Source organism: Natator depressus, chromosome 4, assembly GCF_965152275.1.
Source record: "Natator depressus isolate rNatDep1 chromosome 4, rNatDep2.hap1, whole genome shotgun sequence".
In the NCBI taxonomy this organism is placed as follows: Eukaryota; Metazoa; Chordata; order Testudines; family Cheloniidae; genus Natator; species Natator depressus.
The window spans coordinates 41,546,408-41,566,920 of NC_134237.1; the positions used below are offsets into that span (position 1 = coordinate 41,546,408).

Below are 20,513 nucleotides of genomic sequence, written 5' to 3' on the forward strand. Positions count from 1 at the left end.
GTAGGGTCTGCCTGGGCCAGTTTGGGCGCAACATACTAGTACACACAGCCCTCTAGTGCAGACTAATTCACTAGATAGACATGTCGTTACTCTGGTTTTACACAGTGGATTCGTTTCTTGTTTACACTACATGAGAGGAGAATCAGACATCCTGACTTTGATGGGAGTTTGCATGAGAAAAGACTGAGGAAAAACATAGATCTTCGCTACTAGGGTTTGGCCCTGGGATTATTCATGTCTTTTTTAAAATGTCATTTATGAGTCTTTTTCACTCTTCTGAATGCTGAGTGGGAAAATTGGCACTCCAGATCCATAATCTTCCTTTTAGTGCGCCTAGTTAGGTGCACACCATGCAGAAACAGTCTTTCAGGTAGTCTTCATCCAGGAAGCACCACAATTTGCACTATTCACAAACCACAGGATACCATTCTGGTTTAGGTTCCTAATCCCTCTCACACACAACCCCTTACAACATCTACTTGGGGGTGCGGGGGAACAAGCTAGAAAGGAAGGAAAAAAAGAAAAATGAAACAGTGTGCAGCCAGCCAATCAGTATGGCAGTTACCCACGTACAATCAGCACCAGCTGAAGCCCAATTAAACTCAACATTCACAGGTGTTCCCAGCAGCCTGTGTGTTAACAAAACCACTTTCTTGAAAATACCTCAGACTTTAACACAGAAACTCATTTCTTTTTAAAGTTCTTGAAAGCTATTTAGAGTACTTTAAATACAAAGAAGCTGAAAAGGACTTTCAGCCTGCTGGAAAAGAGTTGGTGCTTAATGCCAAAATGGGTGGGAGTCAGCCAAGTTGAATCAGCCAGTGTAACCATTGGTTTGGGGGGAGGAAGGGTTATCCTGAGTGATGCTTATTTAGGAACAGTAACTGGTGCTCATTTTATTGTTAAGATTTAAATCTCTCTATTTTAATATCCATCATATTTGTAATAAGCTGTGAGATCCTGTGTGGCTTTGTGGGGGGTATCAGCTCAGATGGCAAGTGACAATTTTTCTTTTTTCATACAGTCATTTCATAAACTAGCTTCCTTGACTTGCATAGTAAGATTTATAAATTAGTTATTTTTCCTCCTGAGCTTAGAGTTCCCTGTGGGTGGTTCAGCTTCTTTGTTAGCACCTCATGTTTTTGTTAATCTGTTTTATTAATGTGATTAGAAAGTGAATGATATTCTGAGAGATGATCCAAGCAGTCAGACTAATGTGAAATGTAGTTCTCTATCATCCCATTTAGGAAAAAAAACCCATATGTGTAAATATTTGTTTTAGTTTTAGCTTATAATAGGACTAATAATTTAAATACTTTTCTGTGTTCTATATGGGATTAACAGCCTTCGGCTACACCTCAAGCCTTCAGCTCCTCCTAGCTGGTTACTAATACCCAGGAAATGCCCTGCACCTCTACAATAATTTCGTAATTACATATTGCCTGGTCTGTTGCTAATTGATTAATCACTTTGTCGTTTCTGACTTTCATTAATGTCTTCATCATCATTTTACCAGTCAATGCTGCCAGACAAAGAAAATTACTACATTTTATGTTGTATTACATATCCTATATGTTGGTCGGTAGCTTTACCATAACTTCACTTTTCTGAAGGGGACATAATATTATTCTTATTTTTCATAACATGCGAAGTCCAGCACACTTGGCTCTTTTGCCCTTTTGCACTTGAAGATAGGATAACTGGATTTCCTAAGGTTCAGTGCTCAAGACATTTCATATCATGGGAAATTTCTTTCTCCCACCAAGACTGCAGTTGTCTTATATAATCTATTTATTGCTTTTCTCTGACCTTCATGCTATTGAAAGGATACATACTTGTACTTGCCTGTATTAAATTTGCTCTTTTTAATAGGATGGTGATAGCATGAAGTCATTCATTGTTTGGATTATTTTTCCATACTATTTTATTGTTCTCATTTGCTCACTTTGCTGTATGCCTCCCTAAATTTTAGGCCTTTGTCAATAAAACAATATTGGATAAGTGCACAAGAAACCTTAAATTACTTCTATTGAAAAAAGCAAATGATTCATTGCATCCATGGAACGCTGAAGAAACTTGTAGTTGCACAGGTGTTCATATGCCATCTCATTAGGAAAAATCCAGTTTCCATCCACATTTGGTGAGACTCAGGGTAAGGTGATGAAGAATGTGGCAGAACTCTATCAAATCCCTTTTCCTAAGAAAGTTAGGGAGTGCCCTTTGCATACCTAAGATAGTGGGAACTTGTCCAGGTGTTTCTGAAAAATTGGCAGAGTATTTTACATATACATAACATGGCCCAAACATATTTAAGATTACTTGTCCCTTTCCACTGTAATTCTTTTGTGTGTCTGAGGGGAAATTTCAAGTGAATTTCCATGTAGTGAAACAGAGTTCCAGGTGGGAGCTCCTAGTTTTAAATAGGATAGCAGTGGATTCACGATTTCCTGATTTTTTGTAATCTCCTGGAAGTATATCTGCATTTCCCATTAGCCCTGCTTATAGTCTGTTCATGCTGTCCCTAAAGAAAGGCTCTGTTCTATGTCACATTTCTTTTCTATCTCCTTCTTGTGATGGTCATTTCAAGATTAAGGGAGAAAGATATCAACATCTTTTTTCTTTCATGGATAAATTAATGTTCTCGGTCTGTCATTTTTGGAAATGAGAGCCTACCTCGAGTTGTTTAACAGTTCAAGACTTTACCATTAACATAGACACACAGAAAATTCTGCCTTTTCCAAACCCAAGTCCAAGTTTCTGTTTTCCACAGAAACCATGACCAAAATCCTCTTATGTGCAAACAATAGGTTTGGGTGCACGAAGTATGTTGTGATGACAAGCGCTGACTGTCATTTGCTCCATCTCCTAGGAAGCTTTTCTTACTCTTCAGGACAAGAGCTAGAACACAGAGAGTTGCTTTGGGATTCTGAGTGTAGTCAGGGTGTAATTTTTTGACCCAGTTGATTTGATATACCCATATTTCTAGTTGAATAAATTAGACTTTTGCTGAAATTCAGTGGAAGTGCTAAAATCTTTATTTCCGTGAACTGTATTTCAGGTGGTTCTTAGAAAATCTCAGACTAGTTTACATTATACACAGAGGTAAGTATCTATATTTCTTCTGGCATCATTTTCCCAATTCCGGAGACTGCTAAAATTGGCAAAATAAAAATTATAAGTGTTGCATGAGCAACCACATTTCACTTGCAGTGCATCCAGTCATTTCATATTGTTGTGGTAGATGTCAGCAGGTGGTGCTATTATACATAGTCTTCCAAGTTCCTTTCCTTGGTGTGTGAGCAAGTTTTTACTCTTGGAAGGAATGTTTGTGGTAGTTGGTAGTCTTGATCATACACGATTCTGGCTGGAGAGAGACCTATGCAAGCAGAAGGAGTGTTTACTGTTGGGTTCTGATTAGAGTCAATTCTGGAGGCAAAGTTGCTCCCCGGTAACTAGGCATTGGTGTTGGACTGACATTCCTGGAAAAAAAATTACCGTACGTGCTGTTTGTGACCAGGACTGGCGTATGTGTATAAATAAACAAGATACACTTAGAATGTACTCAGACTCTGTGTCACTGATTTCTCCTATACTGGAAGTTGACCTGCAAGGCTTAGGGTTGCCATGTGTCAGGTTTTTGACTGGAATACCTAGTCAAAAAGAGACCCTGGTGACTCCTGTCAGCACCGCTGACCGGGCTATTAAAAGTCTGGTTGGCATGGAGCTGGCAGGCTCCCTACCTGGCTCTGCGCAGCAACGTATCTCTTGGGTCCTAGGTGGAGGGACCGCCACGGGAGCTCCGTGCGCTGCCTCCAACCTGAGTGCCAGCTCCACAGCTCCCATTGGCCAGGAACCATGGCCAATGGGAGCTGCAGGGGCAGAGTCTGTGGGTGGAGGCAGCAGGCAGAGCTGCCTGGGTGTACCTTCTCCTAGGAGCTGAAGGACATATTGCCACTTGCTGGGAGTTGCCCAAGGTGAGCACCGCGTACAGCCCTCACCCCGAAACACTACCTGCACCCCAACTCCCTCCCAGAGCCCTCACCCCTTTCCGTGCCCCTACCCCAGTCCTGAGCCCCCTCTGGCACCCAAACTCTCTCCCAGAGCCCTCACCCGTGCCCCAACTCTCAGCCCTGAGCCACCTCCCACACCCAAACTCCCTCCCAGAGCCCACACCCTGAACCCCCTCCTGTGCCCCAACCCCCTGCCACAGCTCAGAACCCCCTTCTACATTCTGAACCCCTCGGCTTCAGCCTGGAACCCCCTCCTGCATCCCAAACCCCTCCCAGCAGCATTGATTTCCACCAGATTTCCTGGTGTGTTTCTGCCAGGTTTGGAGAGAAGCTTGCTTCCAGGCTCTTCAACTTTCTTTCAAAAATCCCTCCATCCCACTAGCCCTGCAACTGTAGGGTTTATGTGGCCTCCTGGTATGGGGGGAGAGCAAGCTGTTGAGCCCTCTCTTTCCTTCTACTGGTTCTGGGGTCTTTCTCTTCCTTTTTCTCTTTGTCTCACTCCATTCTGCATTGTGCAATCTAATACTAATTGTTCAGGTAGGCAAAGGAACTGGAGAACCTGTAATAATATGCACTTGAATCATAGAGCTGGGCAAATAATGCAAGTAAATTTATCAAACCAAATTCAATTTCAAATTACTTTTATGTTCTCTTTCCACAAGTGTACATAGGGTTGAATTTTACTAGTGAGAATGCTTGTTGGAAGAATATTTTAAGCTTGCATACTTGAAACTTACTTCAAATTTGCTTTCCTTAATCCTCCACTTCACCCACCTGATATTCTAAGGCAGCAATGGACTATAACTCATACCATGTAATTTAGATGACCAATCACAATGCCCTACATTTTGAATACTGAGTAACAGAAAGCCTTGGAGTATTAATGATTATTGTACATAATTAATGATAATGTACATAATTATATTATGCCAGATTTAGTCAAACAGTTCTGAATAATAAAAAGTTTGAGTTTTGACTGTAACTAGAAGAGGCAAAATTAATAAAATAAATTATTTTTTTGAGTTATTTGCTTTTCTCATCTGAGCAATTCAAATAGTCCTGAAAATCAAACAAAATTTATTGATTTAGTGGGATTTGTTTATATCCTATAATTTTCAAATACTGTGAAGCTTTCTTGCACTGTCCTTAAGAGTAAAACTAGAAACAAAAGAACTCCGTAGCCTTTGAAAGTTAATTATGGTCACTGTTGCTGATATTCTTGGCAGGAGCCTAGAGGCAACATAAAAACCACTGAAAGTATTGGCTAGTAGGCAAATTCCTCCTCCATATATCAGTATATGAGTGAAACAGAGGGAGATAAAGTAGTAACGTTTGCTTCCTCTTTTTCTAAAGTCTTATTACATCTGCCAAACCAGTGCTCCTCCTCACTCTGTCCTACATTGGAGCTTCCAGCAGTAAAAAATACACAAGCCATTCACCATTGGATTTCTGCTGGTTGAGTGATATTTTGCTTCAGTAGCTCTAATGTTCTAGATGATTAATGATCATTATAGGCAGATTTGTCCAAGCACAATCTGTAGTTCTTTGTTTCTCCATTGGTGGATCTGAAAAGACTTTAGAAAACAAATTATCAACATGTAAAAATGAGTTATTCCATTTGGTATAATGAAAAACTAATGCAGTGGCATACTGTGTATTAGGGAGAAAAGGGCTGAACTTCAAAGATCCACATTATTTCAAAGTTCAGGGTGGGTTTTTTGGATGTGGTTTTGGTTCAGGCCTGTTTTTAGTCTACCATTTCACAATAGTGTTTGCTCTCCTTCTAAAGGTTTTATTTAATTTGAAGTAGCTTTATAACTGCGATAGATAGGAATTGGGAAATATTCCCCTTCTACTAGAAAATATGAGTGTAATGGTCAGGATATTTACATTAGTTTCTAGAACTTTGCAAGGTCTTATTTAGCTCTGTAAGAAGTCGATGCCCTACATCTCAGCAATCCTTCAACAATTCAGTGTCCCTGCGCTACTGAAAAGCATTAAAATACATAACAGCAGTGTTTTAGCTTCACTGCTCATTAGAGGAGCACAGAACTAATAGTAATATTGTTGTAACTGGACAAAGCCATCTAAATCCATGCGTGTTTTTTTGTGAAAGCTTCCTAAACATGCCGCTAAACCCTCTAAAAAGCTACTAACAGCTTTAGCCCAGTATAAGCAGTGGAGCTCTTTTCAGTAAGTGAACAAACAGAGAAAATATGCTGAATGGCTGGACAAATGCGTTTCAGGCTGGCTCTTTCATTTACAGATATAAGGGTGCAGTCAATATCAATCACTGTTTTCCCTGTTGCACTGGAAATCACAATATCTCTTTTCATTCCACAAGCTCTTTTCACCACAGTAATGTGTCTTTAGAGTGACACTGTCATCAGTCTGTTTCCGCTGTCTGAAGTCCAGAGAGTTTAAAAACACATTTCAGAGTATGAGACCATAACCCTCTTCCCCTTCTACACACCTCTCTGTCCTTCCTTCCTTCTCCCAGCTTTCCTCTCTGAATTAGTTGTATTTACTACTTTCCCAACCGAGGTTTTAAGGAGGAAAGTGGTCACAGGAATTTGGAATATCTATTCTTCTGGTTTAGCGACAGAGACATGTGTCAGATTGTTTGTCACTGATCATTGGATTTTTAATTTATCAGGTGTTGTACAGAGTTTAGAAACACTAGAGCAGCATATGGTAATTAAATTAGAAATAATGGTGACATTATGATTTGAAGTGTAATGGACTGAGGTTTTAAGTTCAATCTGTTATAGTTACATTTTTCAGAGGTGCTGAGCACCCACGACTCCCATTCAATAGAAAACAAGCACTAGAAGCTGAGCCACTGTAAAAACCAGGCCATCAGCATATACTAACGTTCTTCTGTGATGACTTCATTTGCCGTGTTTTGCTTCAGATCATGTTTGGTCTGGAAACAAAGGTGAATTTTCAGATTGAAAAAAAAAAAGGTGTGTACATTATTTTTGTTTTTCATTTACAGATAACAGCAGTCTGCAGAGAAGCAGCCCTTCTAGCCCTCCAGGAAGATATCCAGGCCAAATGTATTATGGGACGACATTTTCAACATGCATTGAGTATTGTGACCCCTAGAATTCCTGAGTCACTAAGACAGTTTTATGAAGATTATCAGCGGCAGAGTGGACTACATACACTTTGAGAAATGAATATGTGCATTTGCACTCACTTATGTGTGTGTGTGTGTGTGTACACACGCTCATTTCACCTGTATACAGCAAATTTTCTTTAAATTCTTGAGAGTTTAGGAATTTCTTATTGTAAATGGAATGTCTAAAATGAACTCCATTTCAGAAATTTCATAGTAGAAGTATTTTGTGTCGATTGTGAACTATGTGAATGCAGTGGAAGTGGTTGAAAATTTTGTACTTTATAATAAAATGGTATAATCTGTGTTGTTATAATTCCGATTTCTGGTTTAAATCACTTTTATCTGCAAATACATATCAGTCTGGAAAAGAAAGGACTCTCCACTCAGTAATTTTTAGGCTTATCCTTGATGGTCTCCTTGAAAACATCTGCAACAGCAACAAGTGTCCCTACAGTCTTAATCTTTGTGTGTCTGGTTGTCCAGTTCCACACAAAGGAGCATCACAGAGACTGGGAGTGGCATGAATACATGCTGAAAAATATTCTGAAATCTTTGATTTATGACATTCAAAGAAGTTGCCAAACAAGCCTGCCAAACATTCAGCTTTCCTCTCTCTCCCCCCTACCCGCCCCCCCAAACTTAAGGTGTTCCTAATTGATCACAGCACAATGTTTAACTTCAGTCTTGGACATCTTCCCTTTCCTTATATTATAAGGTAGGAATATAAACTAGAAGGATACATTAGGCTTGTTATAAAGATTGGGAAAATGGACTGTTTTTAATTTGTGGTTAATTTATAACTATTTCCAGATGTCAGAGAGAGAGGGTTTGTTTGTTTTTTTATTTAAAAAAAAAATATCTGAGTATCTTGTTGATTGGGAAAATTGTACATTTCTTACAGATCTATGTACAATTTTTTCTCTTTATAATATATATATATAGAGAGAGAGATGGTATTTGATCTGATATTTAATCTACCAAGCACTGTACCTTGATCTATAGAGGACACATTGTAAAACATAATGGGAAAAAGTTGAGAGATGTTAATTACTTCTTGATACGGTGTATGTGAGTAAGACTTGAAAAAATGTGCATTTAAACTGGACCACCAAAAATCTTTGGAATTTCCTAGAAAATCCAATGAGTAAAAATATCTAGTTGATAGAACTGATGCAAGTGGCCACAAAAATGTGGGGGTACAGATACAGATTTTTCAACCTATTTCATCACTGATTTTTTTTACTGAAACCACGGCAGGTTGTTTCTTGGACATGTATTCTTGTACCTTCAGTAAACAAGCTGATCAGGTAAAATTACTTTCAGGGTAATGAGCTACTGTATACCAGATATGACTAGAAAGGCAGATCAATCAAAAGCAATAATTAAAAGCGGGGGGAGCCAAAAGGTGATAAAAACTGAAAGGATCTGACTTTATTTCAACAGGTAATTGCATGGCTTGGCTAATGTTTCTTCCAGCTAAGCGGAAGACCCTTCGGGGTCGAAGCATTAGCCAAATCATGCTGTTACCTGTTGATGTCAAGTAAAATAGTTTCAGATTTTATCACCTTTTGGCTTATTTTTTGGATTTATTGTTGGTTTTGAAGAATTTGGCTTCTTATGGTAGTTCAATATTTGTTTATCCAAGAGTTTTATGTCTGTTTATGCTCACCCCTTCTGTTCTTTTTAAAGAAATAAGCTTTTGATTTTATTCAGATGATTTCTTTGTTTTGTTCAGTTTCTCTCATTAAATATAGTCTTTAAGGGGCTACTCTTACCTTAAAAATCACACATCTGCCCGCTATTTAACTTACTCTTGCTACAAGTAAAGTTTCAGATTTCTATAACTGAGAGAGATTAGAGGAGGAAAAACGTAGTCCTAACCTAACACAGTTCACAAATCTGGCCTCTAAATATCTACATGTTGATCTGGATGAGAGAAATCATTGTTGCCATTTCTTGGGAAGTGCTCAGATATCATGGTAACAGGGACCAAAATGAGGACCTGGACTGGGAGAAAGAAACATGTGATCTCTACTTCTTGTGAAGGCTGCAGAATTGGAATATCAGGCATTGGGGAAGAGATGGGATCTGGCACCCAGCCACCAATTGTGCCTGTGAAAATCTTCCCTTAGAATTCTTCATTAAATGCACCATCTTTCACTTCCCTCATTGTACCACGTATTCTGATGTAGAGCTGTGTGAATTAATAAATGTTAAACTGGAAATATTCCTCTTTTTGCTGGGTTTGTAGAATAGAAAAGGCAATTTAAGTTTTATTGTAACTTGTTTTTTTTAAATATGGCAAATTGGTGAAATTCATCAAATATTTCTGTTTTGCAACTAAATATTTGTTGCGGAAAACTCAGGTAAATTTATGCCACTTGAAAACTTGCTTACTCCTGATAGTAGATAGTTTGAGATATAAAGAAATGTATGATTGCGTATACCCAGTTCCATATGAAAGGTACAGTCCAATGTTATAATTGAACAGCAACATTGTACCATTTAATCAGAATGCTGGAAAAATAACAGGCACTTTGTGTTGGAAAACAATTTTGATGAAAGCTCATCGGCAACAAAAGAACTTCACAACCATTTTGAAAGTGCTTTGGAAAATACTTTGCCAAAACAGCTGCTGTGTGTAGCTTAAATTTACATGCCAGAGAACATGATCCTGTAGCATGCACAGTGCCCGCAACTGTTGTTGGAGTTAATAGATGAGGACACAATAGGACAGAGCATTCCAAGGGTATTCTCTGCTAATGAATTATTTTTAAATGATCATTTTTAACACATGAAATTGAGATCTAAACTTTTCAGATCATGCTTCGCTCACTATATCATCTCTTGGTATTGCACTAATCTCTTAATTGTAGGAGACCATATAAACCTTAGTATCTCCACACCAAAGGGTAAGTTAAAGATGGAATTTTACCTGTAACTCTGAAGGTCCTTGCTTCTAGTGAGTTACTCCCCTTCATATTGTTTGGGTACTTTTGTATGATTTAATTTTCATAATTACAGGTTTAGTGAACAAGAAAAACCCACCATGTAAAAGGTCATATTCCCCTTTTCTAGAAGTAGTTTCAGTACTTATTTCCTGATATTCTTTAGGAATAAGGCTTTTCTGTCTGTCCCCCCTGCCCCAATTATCTTTTGGAGCTTATCTTTGGCTCAGACACTGTTTGAGTTGTGGAATTGTTAACATTAAATCGGCTTGTCAATGTTTCAGGCAAACTTTGTTTAAATACAAAATTTAACGACTTCTTCCAATAACAACATCTTGTGAATAGTGTAAAATGTCTTTCAGCTGGTTTGCCAAAAATGAACAAAATGCTAAAATGTCTTTACTTAATTTGAAAAAAGTCCAATCTTGTATTTTCCCTAATGCATGGAACAGATTTTCACTGCAGGTACAATGTACAGTTTTTTAACTCTGTGGAAAAAGAATGTAGTATATTAGCATGATTTTCCTTGAATCTCTAAATGAGAATAGAACATAATGTGTAGTTGGTTCGCATGCTAAGGGAAAAATTTTGGGATAGATTAGAGATTATTTTTGAAGATTATTCAAGAATATATAATTTAAATTTATCTGTCCTACTGAATTTTTAATCTTTTAAAGTTGATTTTTCTGGCCTATATATTCTGGGTCTCATCTCTTAGCTTCTCTATTCATTTTAAATATCAAACTGCACTTCTGCTTCAGAAACCTATATCAAGCAAAGCACTCCCATAATTAAGCATATGTTGGTTAGAGGTATTGAAGAACTATAGGAGAATACGTTTTCTTATAGCGCATGCTTCAAACTCAGTGCTTATGGAGTGTAGATGAGAATCATGAGAGAGCAGTGCTGGTGAGTGTGGGTCTGTAAAATGAAGTAGTCTGAGGGAAGTGAGCACTGCAAGTTGGTAGTTAGGAAAAACCACTGAGGCACTGAAAATTGGCCCGGTAGACATATTGATTTATTAGAACTATTGGACACATTTGTGTCTGGCCCTCATGGAGCAAGAGGTGATTCAGTGGATGAAACAATATTGCATTTAAAAAACTGGATTTGCAAAAGTATTCAGTGATTTGGAGTGGCTCAATATTTTTGGGTGCCAAACATGAGACATCTCAAAGGAACTTGACTTTCGGAGGTTGGGTACTCAGCTCTTTCTGAAAACCTAAGCCCCTTTTAGGTGTCTTAATTTGGGCAGCCAAAAATTGAGGCTCACAAAATCACTAGTCACTGTTGAAAATCTTGGCCAGAGTATCCCAAACAAATTGGCCAATCTAATGATGGACAAATGTAAAAGGTTTGGCTCATGTAATATAAACACAGCAAATTTGGACACATAACTGAATTTCTCTAAAGCTTCTGAGGGAACCCCTTAATCCAGCCTTCTATATAATCTGAGAAATTACACACCTACTTTTATAAAATACTGGTTTTACCATATCATGACTAAATAATTGGTTTCTGATTAATCTCAAAAAAATTACATGCAGCAAATTTCTAAAAGGATTTCCTAATATTGCTATTTTTCCCATCACATGGAATCACGGTCAAAAATAGTCTCCTTTCTTATTCAGCTCTCTTTCAGATCATTGTATGTCTTTACATAATCATTATTCTTCTTTCACAACGTTGTAGCCGAAGGAATTGCACCATGGATAAATTTGGCCAGGTGTTTAAAGTACATTGAGTTCCTCAGATGCAAGGGTCTACATAATTGCAAAGTTTTATTGTTATGCACACGTTTTGAAAATCTGTCTCAAGTACATTGTGCCTTTAGTTCTCACATTTTAGAACCCTAGCTTGTGTGCATAAACCTAAGCCATGTTCTCTTCTTCTGATGGTGTGAAAGGGCCATAAAACCAGCTGATCTCCTGAGCTGACATAGCCCATTCCTACACCACCACCATTCCATGCAACCTCAGCATTGGTGACATGTGAAGGGTGAGACGGGGAGGTGGCTGGAGTAATACTTTCAGCTGGTATACTGGCCCCTCGGCAGCGTAACCAAATGGTATACCTTAAAGCATCTCAAAGTTGCTCTAAACTGTGCTGAGGTCAGGTTCAGCATGGACCCTGCCTCTGGGGAAATGCAGCTGGTTTCTTTATGACCCTGGCAGCTTCCTAGCTGTACACAGCAGATACTGTGTGCAATGGAAAATCTGGGCCTCCAGTCTAGAATATGAGTTTTATATTTGTAGTTAGTCACTAGCCTTTTATAGAGAGAGAGACATAGATGATATAAAATGTACTTCAAAATCTGCTCATGGCTAACCCTTTTTTCCACCTTTGATACAGAAGAAACTATTGTAAGTAAAGAACGGCAAAACACTTTAAATGTTAAAAATGGACGATTTCTTAAAGTACTCTATCTGGTGTATAAATTCAGATAAAGAACATTTTTGATTTCTAATGTGTAGGTGGCAGAGACATGCAGAGTTGCAGTTGTTTTAAGGAGGTTCAGTTTTGATTGGTATTGTTAACATTGGGAAGACAAATAATGCTTATTAGTGTTACAACTGAAAAGAAGTTTTAATCTTGGATTTGTGTCTGCTGTCTCTGCAACTTCCATTTATTCATTTATTAATCTTCAATTTAGGAAGCCTAACCATGCATTTTCTGCAGGGCTTTATCCTGTTTCTGTGCGCAATATTTTAAACTAGGTCACTTGTTTCTACAGATTTTAATAAATTGACTCCAGTGTTCTGCAAAAGGCTGGAGGAGAGGTATGTTTTTCAAATAAACCCTTCCGCCATACCATTGCAGACTATGATTTAAGTGTTTTTAACAATTAAAGTAAGGACAGTCCTAGTCAGTGTTTGGATGACAGCTCTCCAATGAAAATGGAAGTGTTGCATGAGATGGTACTGGGGATTTAGTGGCACTCATCCTTTTCGACTAGTATTGAGCCAGTGTCCCAACATGATGTTAAGGTGTATTATGCTGCTGGGGGCATGCTGTTCAAATGAAATATGAAAAATAAGGTACTGACCACTTGCACTCAGTTACAAGCTGTGGCACTAAGAGGTTAACGCCTCTACCCTCTGTGTTTTCACCAACTTGTGTAATTATATCCTACCTATCTAGGCATTTTTGGAAAGCTACTGTATTCTTCTCTTCCGATCAGAAACTGTGTCTAGCAGTTTCTACCTTCTGCCTTATCACCTTTTTCATTTCGCTGTTGGGGAAGTGATCTCTGTGTGTAGCTTTGTATATCAGTTGTGTGTGTAAAAGAGCTCTGGTACCCTTCAGCATTAAAGATGCTATCTGTGAGTTCAAGATGCAAGTACAGAACTGGGATCTGCAGCACTAGGACATCCAAATGCTACTGTAGGGGCTCTTGGGGTAGGTCTATTGAGGCTCTCCCCTTCTCTGATGTGAGGAATTCTAAAATGGGGTTTGGCAAGAGAATGGAATAAATTGCTAAAACATTTTTTGGGGAGTGGAGTTACAGTGCTCTCTCTATTGTACTGTTCTAATCCTGTGTACTGTGCCTTTAAATGGAAAGATATTGATAATAGCAGTCACAAGAGTAAAAATGATTCCTATATATAGTGTGTGTGTTAAAGGCCTATGGATTCTGAAGTAGATTAGCAAACAAACAAATCCTTTAATGTCATGGAATGCTTCCCCCAGTATGAATGGGGATTAATCCGCCAAACCAGCAAATTCTGCATTTATTATACAGCAGAGATAATAAGCAGTTTCCTTAAAAAATAATGGTGCAAAAGCATTTTGGTGGTTTTTATTGTTTTTTGGTTTTGATAAACTGATCCTGTTAATATTGTTTGCTTTAAGGTAGTTACTATGGTCCTGGTGCATTCACCCATAGCCTATACAATTTAAGCTAACTGTATGTTGTCACTAATGTTTGGTTTAAGGAGCTCACTAACACTTAATCCACAAATGTATAACACATCTAGCATTTTCTATCACACTGGTGAAATCTTGGTTAAGCTTGCTTTCCCTCTGAAAAGTGTAGAAACAACTGGTTACCTCAATCTGATTCCACTTCCATGCTTTCATCATATGTAATTCTGTAAAAAGCTACTTTGTGAACATGTAACACATGGTAGTAACCAGTTACATTTTCATTACAAAAGGGTGTTTATTTTCCTTTTGGGATGAATGGTAATCAAGAATCAGCTGGTAGTGCCAAGTGCCTTGATAACACAATTGAGCACATACAGCTTTGTTAGGCCTCTTCTGGCACTTCACAGAGAGAATTAAAACATCTAACTGATGGAGATTTGCTCTTTCCAAACTTAATTGGTCTGGGGCTGATTTTTCAGATAACTAGTCTGATCGGTGATGGAAAGGTAAGTATCAGAATTAGGAGTGCATTAATATTAAACCCCTATTTTAAAAAAAAAGAAGGGGGAAGGGGAACGGTGGGGAAATGAGCATAGGAATCAAGAGGATTATCCTAATATTAAACACTTTTGTGATTTAAACATTAAAAAGGAAGGGGGGAAACACCATGTGGAGTCAAATGAGGACTATTTTGTTGTTTCACTGGAAGTGTGATTCATCACTCAAGTTTACTGCACTGATTTCAGTGTGGTTTCACTGGCATTAACTGGAGTAAGGCTGTGGTCATTCAGGCTCTGTGTTAGCAAGTGTGATTCTCTGCTAGCCCCAAACTGATTAGAATTCTATTTCTCCCCTTTTAACCCAATCACTGCTGGATTAGCAGATACGTGTGTTGCTTGATTCTTTTAAATACTTGTGTTCAGGTAAGTATGCAATTGCAAACATTACAATATTTGGTTCTTTCAGATTTAGGAGCTAACTTCACAGAGGCTGACACTGACTTCTGGACACTGACCTTGCTGGGCCTTTTTTCCCCAAAGCCAGAAAATCCACTGTCACAATCTCCCCTTTTTAGAGATGCTGCACAGCCCCTAAAAATGGGTGGTGTTGGTTGAAGAAGGGTGCTGCTCAAGGCAATAGGATGCACTGATTTAGCACAATCTCACTGCAGCTCTGGTGCTAAGACTTCTATGAAGACCCCAGTGAATTTTAAACTTGCCCTGGCATGATGTTTGAAGGATAGCAATAATGGATATATTGCCTTCCTTTACTTACGGGTGCATTCCTCAGAGGATACAGTGGGTCTCACCAGTGCAGAGAAGTGAAATCTGCACACACAGACCAATACATGTACATACCCTAATGGGGCTATATCTGACCCCTCGAATCTTAATGTCACCCCCAACTTGGATTTTACTTTTTTGTTGTTGTTACTCCCTTTCCCAAGCAAACCCCACCCCATTGTAGCGTGTATAGGTTTAATCTGTTATGAGAGCTGGTTGACCTTTTTTTTACAAACCAGTCTTTTCATTAACAAAAGGGATTTTAATGAAGGCAAAATTTCTCTCAGAAAAAATGTCATTATTTCAAACTTTTTAAACACAATTTATGTTTTTTGAAATTTTCAATTTTTTCGTTCAAAATGCTGAGGGAAGAGTCCCATTTGCTCTAACAATTTTACTTTTTTGCTTTTTTTTTTCCCATTTAGAAAAAAGAGGGAGGGTAGTAAAAAAGTGGAGGGGAGGGATTTGTATAACACCCAAACAAGCAAACAAAAACTTGTGACTAGTTTATATTTTCCACTAAAGAGGAGAGTTTCAAAAGAGCCTAAGAGACTTGATCTCCTAAATCTCTTAGGCAACTTTTAAAAATCTTCCAATTTCATGCACAATTTTTATAAGGCCTTTAAAAAAAAATTTAAAAATATTGGTGTAAGATAAAGCAAAAATATATCTTAGGTTTTTATCTACTGTAGCGCCTATCTAAGCTACAGTATCTAAGCACTGCACAAAATGAAAGTGCATAGAAACTCATTTTGGAGAAGGCTTTGCATGGGAGTGTTCTGTATACCCTGAAATGAACATGGTCAGGCTTGGGCTCAGTCTGACCTTTTGCATCAAGGAGTTCCACAGCCTGGATCCTGCCACTGAGAATATTCTGTTTCTAGTGCCTCATAATGAGTACCTGGGCTAATCCTCTGCATCATCCCAATGGAACTTGTTTGTCTCAGAGGACTATGAAATGTAAAGCAGTGTCTAATATCTAGGTCCAGGTATATGAAGAGCTTTGTAAATCGAGACCCATCAGGACTTTGAACTCTGCACTGAACTGAATAAGGAACTTAGTGGAGTTTGCAAAGCATGAGCTTGGTATGTTCAAGTTGGCTTTTGTAATGAGGCATGTTGATACACACTGCACCAACTTCAGGCTTTTTGCAGCAGTTGGATCCAACCCCATTGATCGTGAGATACAATATTTGTCTCTGGAGGAGACGAAAGCATGGCTCACTGCAGATAGGTCCTCATCAGAGAGGAGTGAGCAAGGCCTCTTAATTAGGCCAAAGAGAGAGAAGTCTTTTCTCACCATTGTGACAATGCATGTGTCCAGGAGTAGCAAGGAATCCACTGAGACACAGAATTCACACCACCACCACAATCTGATGCACTTGATCATTGTCAAATTCCTCAGTTTCCTACTTTGTACAAGCATCATTTCTGTTTTTCCTGAGTTGATCTCAAGCCAATTGCTGTTCTCCCAGGTGAATTAAAATGCATCCATGCATACAAAATGTAAGTAAAATTGGGTTCCCAATGGCACCTGAAAATTTTATCCAACATCTAATTACTCACATGATTTAAAAAGTATTCTTTACGGGGATAAAAATAACTATGTTTGGGCAGGTTTCCTTCCTTTGCGAATTAAACTTCTTTTAATCAATGAAACAACTTCAATTTTTCCTTCTAGGCTACTTTTCCCACTGGCTAAAAAGCCCCTGTGGTCCAGTAGAAAAGCTACAGAGCTGGGAGTCAGGAGACCTGTGCTGTATTCTACTCTGTCACTGACCGTCAGCTTGGGAAAGTCACTTTACCTCCTGAGACTGTTTCTCTTTCAGTAAATTTGAGGTAATTATACTTACCCTTCATGGTAAAGTACTTTGAGATCTCTGGTTGAAAGTACTGTATCAACATAAAGTTACACTATATAATTATTAAAAATCTGTGTATGTTAGAGAGAAGATTTACTTAGAAACTTGTTTTTGTCTTGGTTTAGCACATCCAGATTCTTCCTACGGACTTATGTGGGGTACATGTAACAAGAAATGAACATTATGATTTCCAAAGGCAGAATCCAACTGTGTTGACATCTTCAGCCTAATAGTGCTCCAAGCAAAATCAATTTGTTTTTAATTTCTTAAAAATATAATTTGTCCTTTGTTTATTTGAGCAGAGAGGATAGAGGGTTGTTGGAGATTAAGTTAAGAGGAATAAACTAATAGTGTAATAAACTCTTGATGAAAAAGGCTCAGAGACTTAACTTGTTATATAATCACTGTTAAACTTCCTCTGGGAAATTCTCCATGTCAGTCTGAGTTTCATACAAGTCTGTACATAGCCGTTATAAGAATCTGTATAAAGTTGGGTGGGGAAATAGAGGGAGTTGGAACAGAATTTAGTTTCAGACTAAAGTCTAGCTATGATGGAGTGTTTTCTTTTTAAAAAAAGAGAGAGAGAGAGAGAGGCTTGCGTCTTACCAGGTAATTTCAGCAAAATAATCCTTTTGTGTGGACTGTTTTTGGCATCTTATTCTTCTTTGAATTATTGTTCCTATGGGTGCTTGTAAAGGTTCAGACTCACCCCTGTGGTGCCTCCTGTTGGTCATTCTTGGGAATTAGTTCAATTTCCAGCCCAGAGCGCTCTCCGCAGGCCAGTGATCCGCCTTACCACTGATCCCCATGTCCCTCCCAGACCCGGTGCCCTTGTCTTGGGTGCTGCCCCCTGGCAGTACCCCCACTCCCTGGGTCTCCCCACCCCGGGGAACCCTCACCCACTATCCCCACGTCGCCTCAGTCGTGGCTACTGCCAGTCACCGTCTAGCCCCTGCGCCCTGGGACGGACTGCAGTGTAAAAGCCAATCATCACAGGCAACAAGGGGTTTGGACTGGCTGTGTTTACCCACCCTCAGGCTGCCCCTCTGCAACCCCAATACCTATATGGGCCTCGGACCAGGCCCTGCAGCCTGGGGAGTTGCTGGCCTAGGGCTTCCCAGCTCCTGAGGCCTTTCCCCAGCTCTGCCTTACTCTCGGTCCCCAGGTAAGTTCCCCTGCAGCCAGGCCTGTCTCTCTCTCTAGCCAGAGAGAGACTCTGCCTAAGCTTCTGGCTCCCAGAAGATGATACGGGGTGTACTAACCTCTCATGAGTGCCCCATTGGCCGAGTGCGTGTGCCTGGTCTCTCTCTCTATCTCTGTGGGGTGTCTTCAGTGACTCAGCCCTCCAGCCGAGTCACACACAGTCTGTCTATGTGACGAAAGCAATGCAAAATCCCTTCTGGGGTACAAGTCCAAAGGAGTCTCTCTCAATGCCCCCTGTAATGTCTCCCACAAGTTGTCCCTGCTCCGGGATAGAGCAGTGCCCCAGAGCTCCCTCCTGATGACAAAGTTTTTGTCCTCTTGGGGCCTTTCTGGCCACAACTCTCCAGCTGGGCTGCTGCAGTTCAGTTCCCACCTCTGGGGGTGCCTCGATGTCCAGGCCACTTCCTCAGCGACTAATATGGTACCCAGGCCCACCCACTACTCTGGGTTCCAACCCAGGGATCCTGTAGATAGCAGCTGTCTGCTGTGTCCCTTTGTCTAAGTTGCGCTGCTGTGCTAATTCCCTGGGCCACTTCCCCATGGCTCTATGCCGTCTTCACCCTTACCTCAAGGCCTTGTCCTGATGGAGTCCCCGCAACAAGCTCAGGGCTCCTTCTCACTCTCCCTGGCTTCCGGCAGCAGTACCTCATCCGAGATCCTGCAGCTCCCTCAGCCAACCACACACCATCCATGCTCCTCCAGCTCTAGCAAGGAACTGAACTCTCTCTGGCCCTGCAGCTCTTGTTATACTAGCTTGCTGGGCCCTGATTGGCTGCTTCCCACACAGCCCCTCTAGACAGCTCAGAGGACCTCTCCATTGCCCTTTTCTGGGGTAGGGCCACAAGGCCTGCAGCCGTGGGCCCCTCAGGGCCTATACGAGAAATATTTTAGTGTCCTACTAGCTTGCAAAATGTACTGTTACAAAATATTTTAAGATTTAATTTAATAGTATTAATTTCAATACTTTCAATGGCCCACCAAAGCTCGCGGATTCTCAAGTATTCCCAATAATTTCACTTTCTTAATGGAGTGCCATATTTCTTTTCTATTTCCTTCAAAAAGTTTAATCTTTTTTCAGTTGTCTGAGCCTAGAATTCTCTTTAATTTTTAATATGACCATTACTGCCAGTAGAAATGCAATATTAATGATCTAATATGGTTGAGCAATAAAAGCTAGGGAACTTGTTCTAGTGCCATTTGGTGCTCTGGTAGTATTTTCAGTTTTGGTACTGAGGATAAACCAAACATTCTTCAAGATCTGCACAGGTAGATCTAAGAAATCTCCATTGTTGCATTAGAAAAATTCAGTAAGGACCTGATTTTAAGAGGTGCTGAGCACTTCAAACACACTGTTGTCACAATTGCTCAGCAACACTGAAAATAAGACAGTAAGTGGTTCATATTTCATCCAGAGTCAGTAATTGGCGCATAATTTTTTTCTGTGGCAGCAAGATTAAAAGAAAATATGATGATGGTTGATAGCCTTAAAAATCGCTTTTTTGACAGTGGCGTGCTTTTTATTACTTTTTCATACTAATTGTTGTTGCCACTAATAAAATACGAGCATATGACTTACCTGACTTACTATGAGACTTTCAATAAAACCAGCATGCATATTTTACTTTTTTATCATGCTTAGGTGCATCAGAAATTCAGTGTACAGAAAATGTATTGGAAACTCATATTCTACATGCACTAGAAATTCACATACAGCTTCTAATTTCTCAAATTTTCTGGCAGCAGCAGTTTGGAAAAGAAATAGAGAAATAAAAATAAGATTTTTCAGATAAGTAACCTATAAAAATAGATCAATATTTAGGCCTATCAACCCTAATAGTGACTCTCTCAGGAGTTAAAAAGTGATCATGTTCACAGGGCAGCTATTTCACTTATCTTAGGGTATCTGCACATAAATACCAGTTGAATACAGTAATTGAACATAATTTATACTGAACTTGGGAAGAGATTTCTGGTTATTCTTTAGGTTCTTATCTTCTATGCAAAGAAAACTATGAAAGACTAATAAAACTGGCTTTTTTTAAAAAAAACAGGCAAGACAGGAAATAAGTACAAATACTGAATTAATTCTGGCAGTAAAATCTATGCTAAGTACCTATCATAAAGAGCCCAACCGTTTTATAAGGCAGCAAACATCGGGCAACATGTTATGTTCAGTGCTGCTCCTTGTTTTACATGTTAGAGCATTTACCAAAAAG

The 20,513-nt window shown here is 39.3% G+C and overlaps 1 protein-coding gene across 2 annotated transcripts in view; it reads left to right on the plus strand.

Annotated features, from left to right (window-relative positions):
• AFG2A (AAA ATPase AFG2A) overlaps positions 1-7,778 on the plus strand; it is a 305,716-nt gene extending 297,938 nt beyond the window's left edge. For both annotated transcript variants that reach the window (XM_074950826.1, XM_074950828.1), the window contains exon 16: positions 7,009-7,778. In XM_074950826.1, the coding sequence (XP_074806927.1) occupies positions 7,009-7,185 (177 nt within the window). In that variant the 3' untranslated portion in view covers positions 7,186-7,778. The remainder of the gene's footprint in view (positions 1-7,008) is intronic.
• The last annotated feature ends 12,735 nt before the right edge of the window (positions 7,779-20,513 follow it).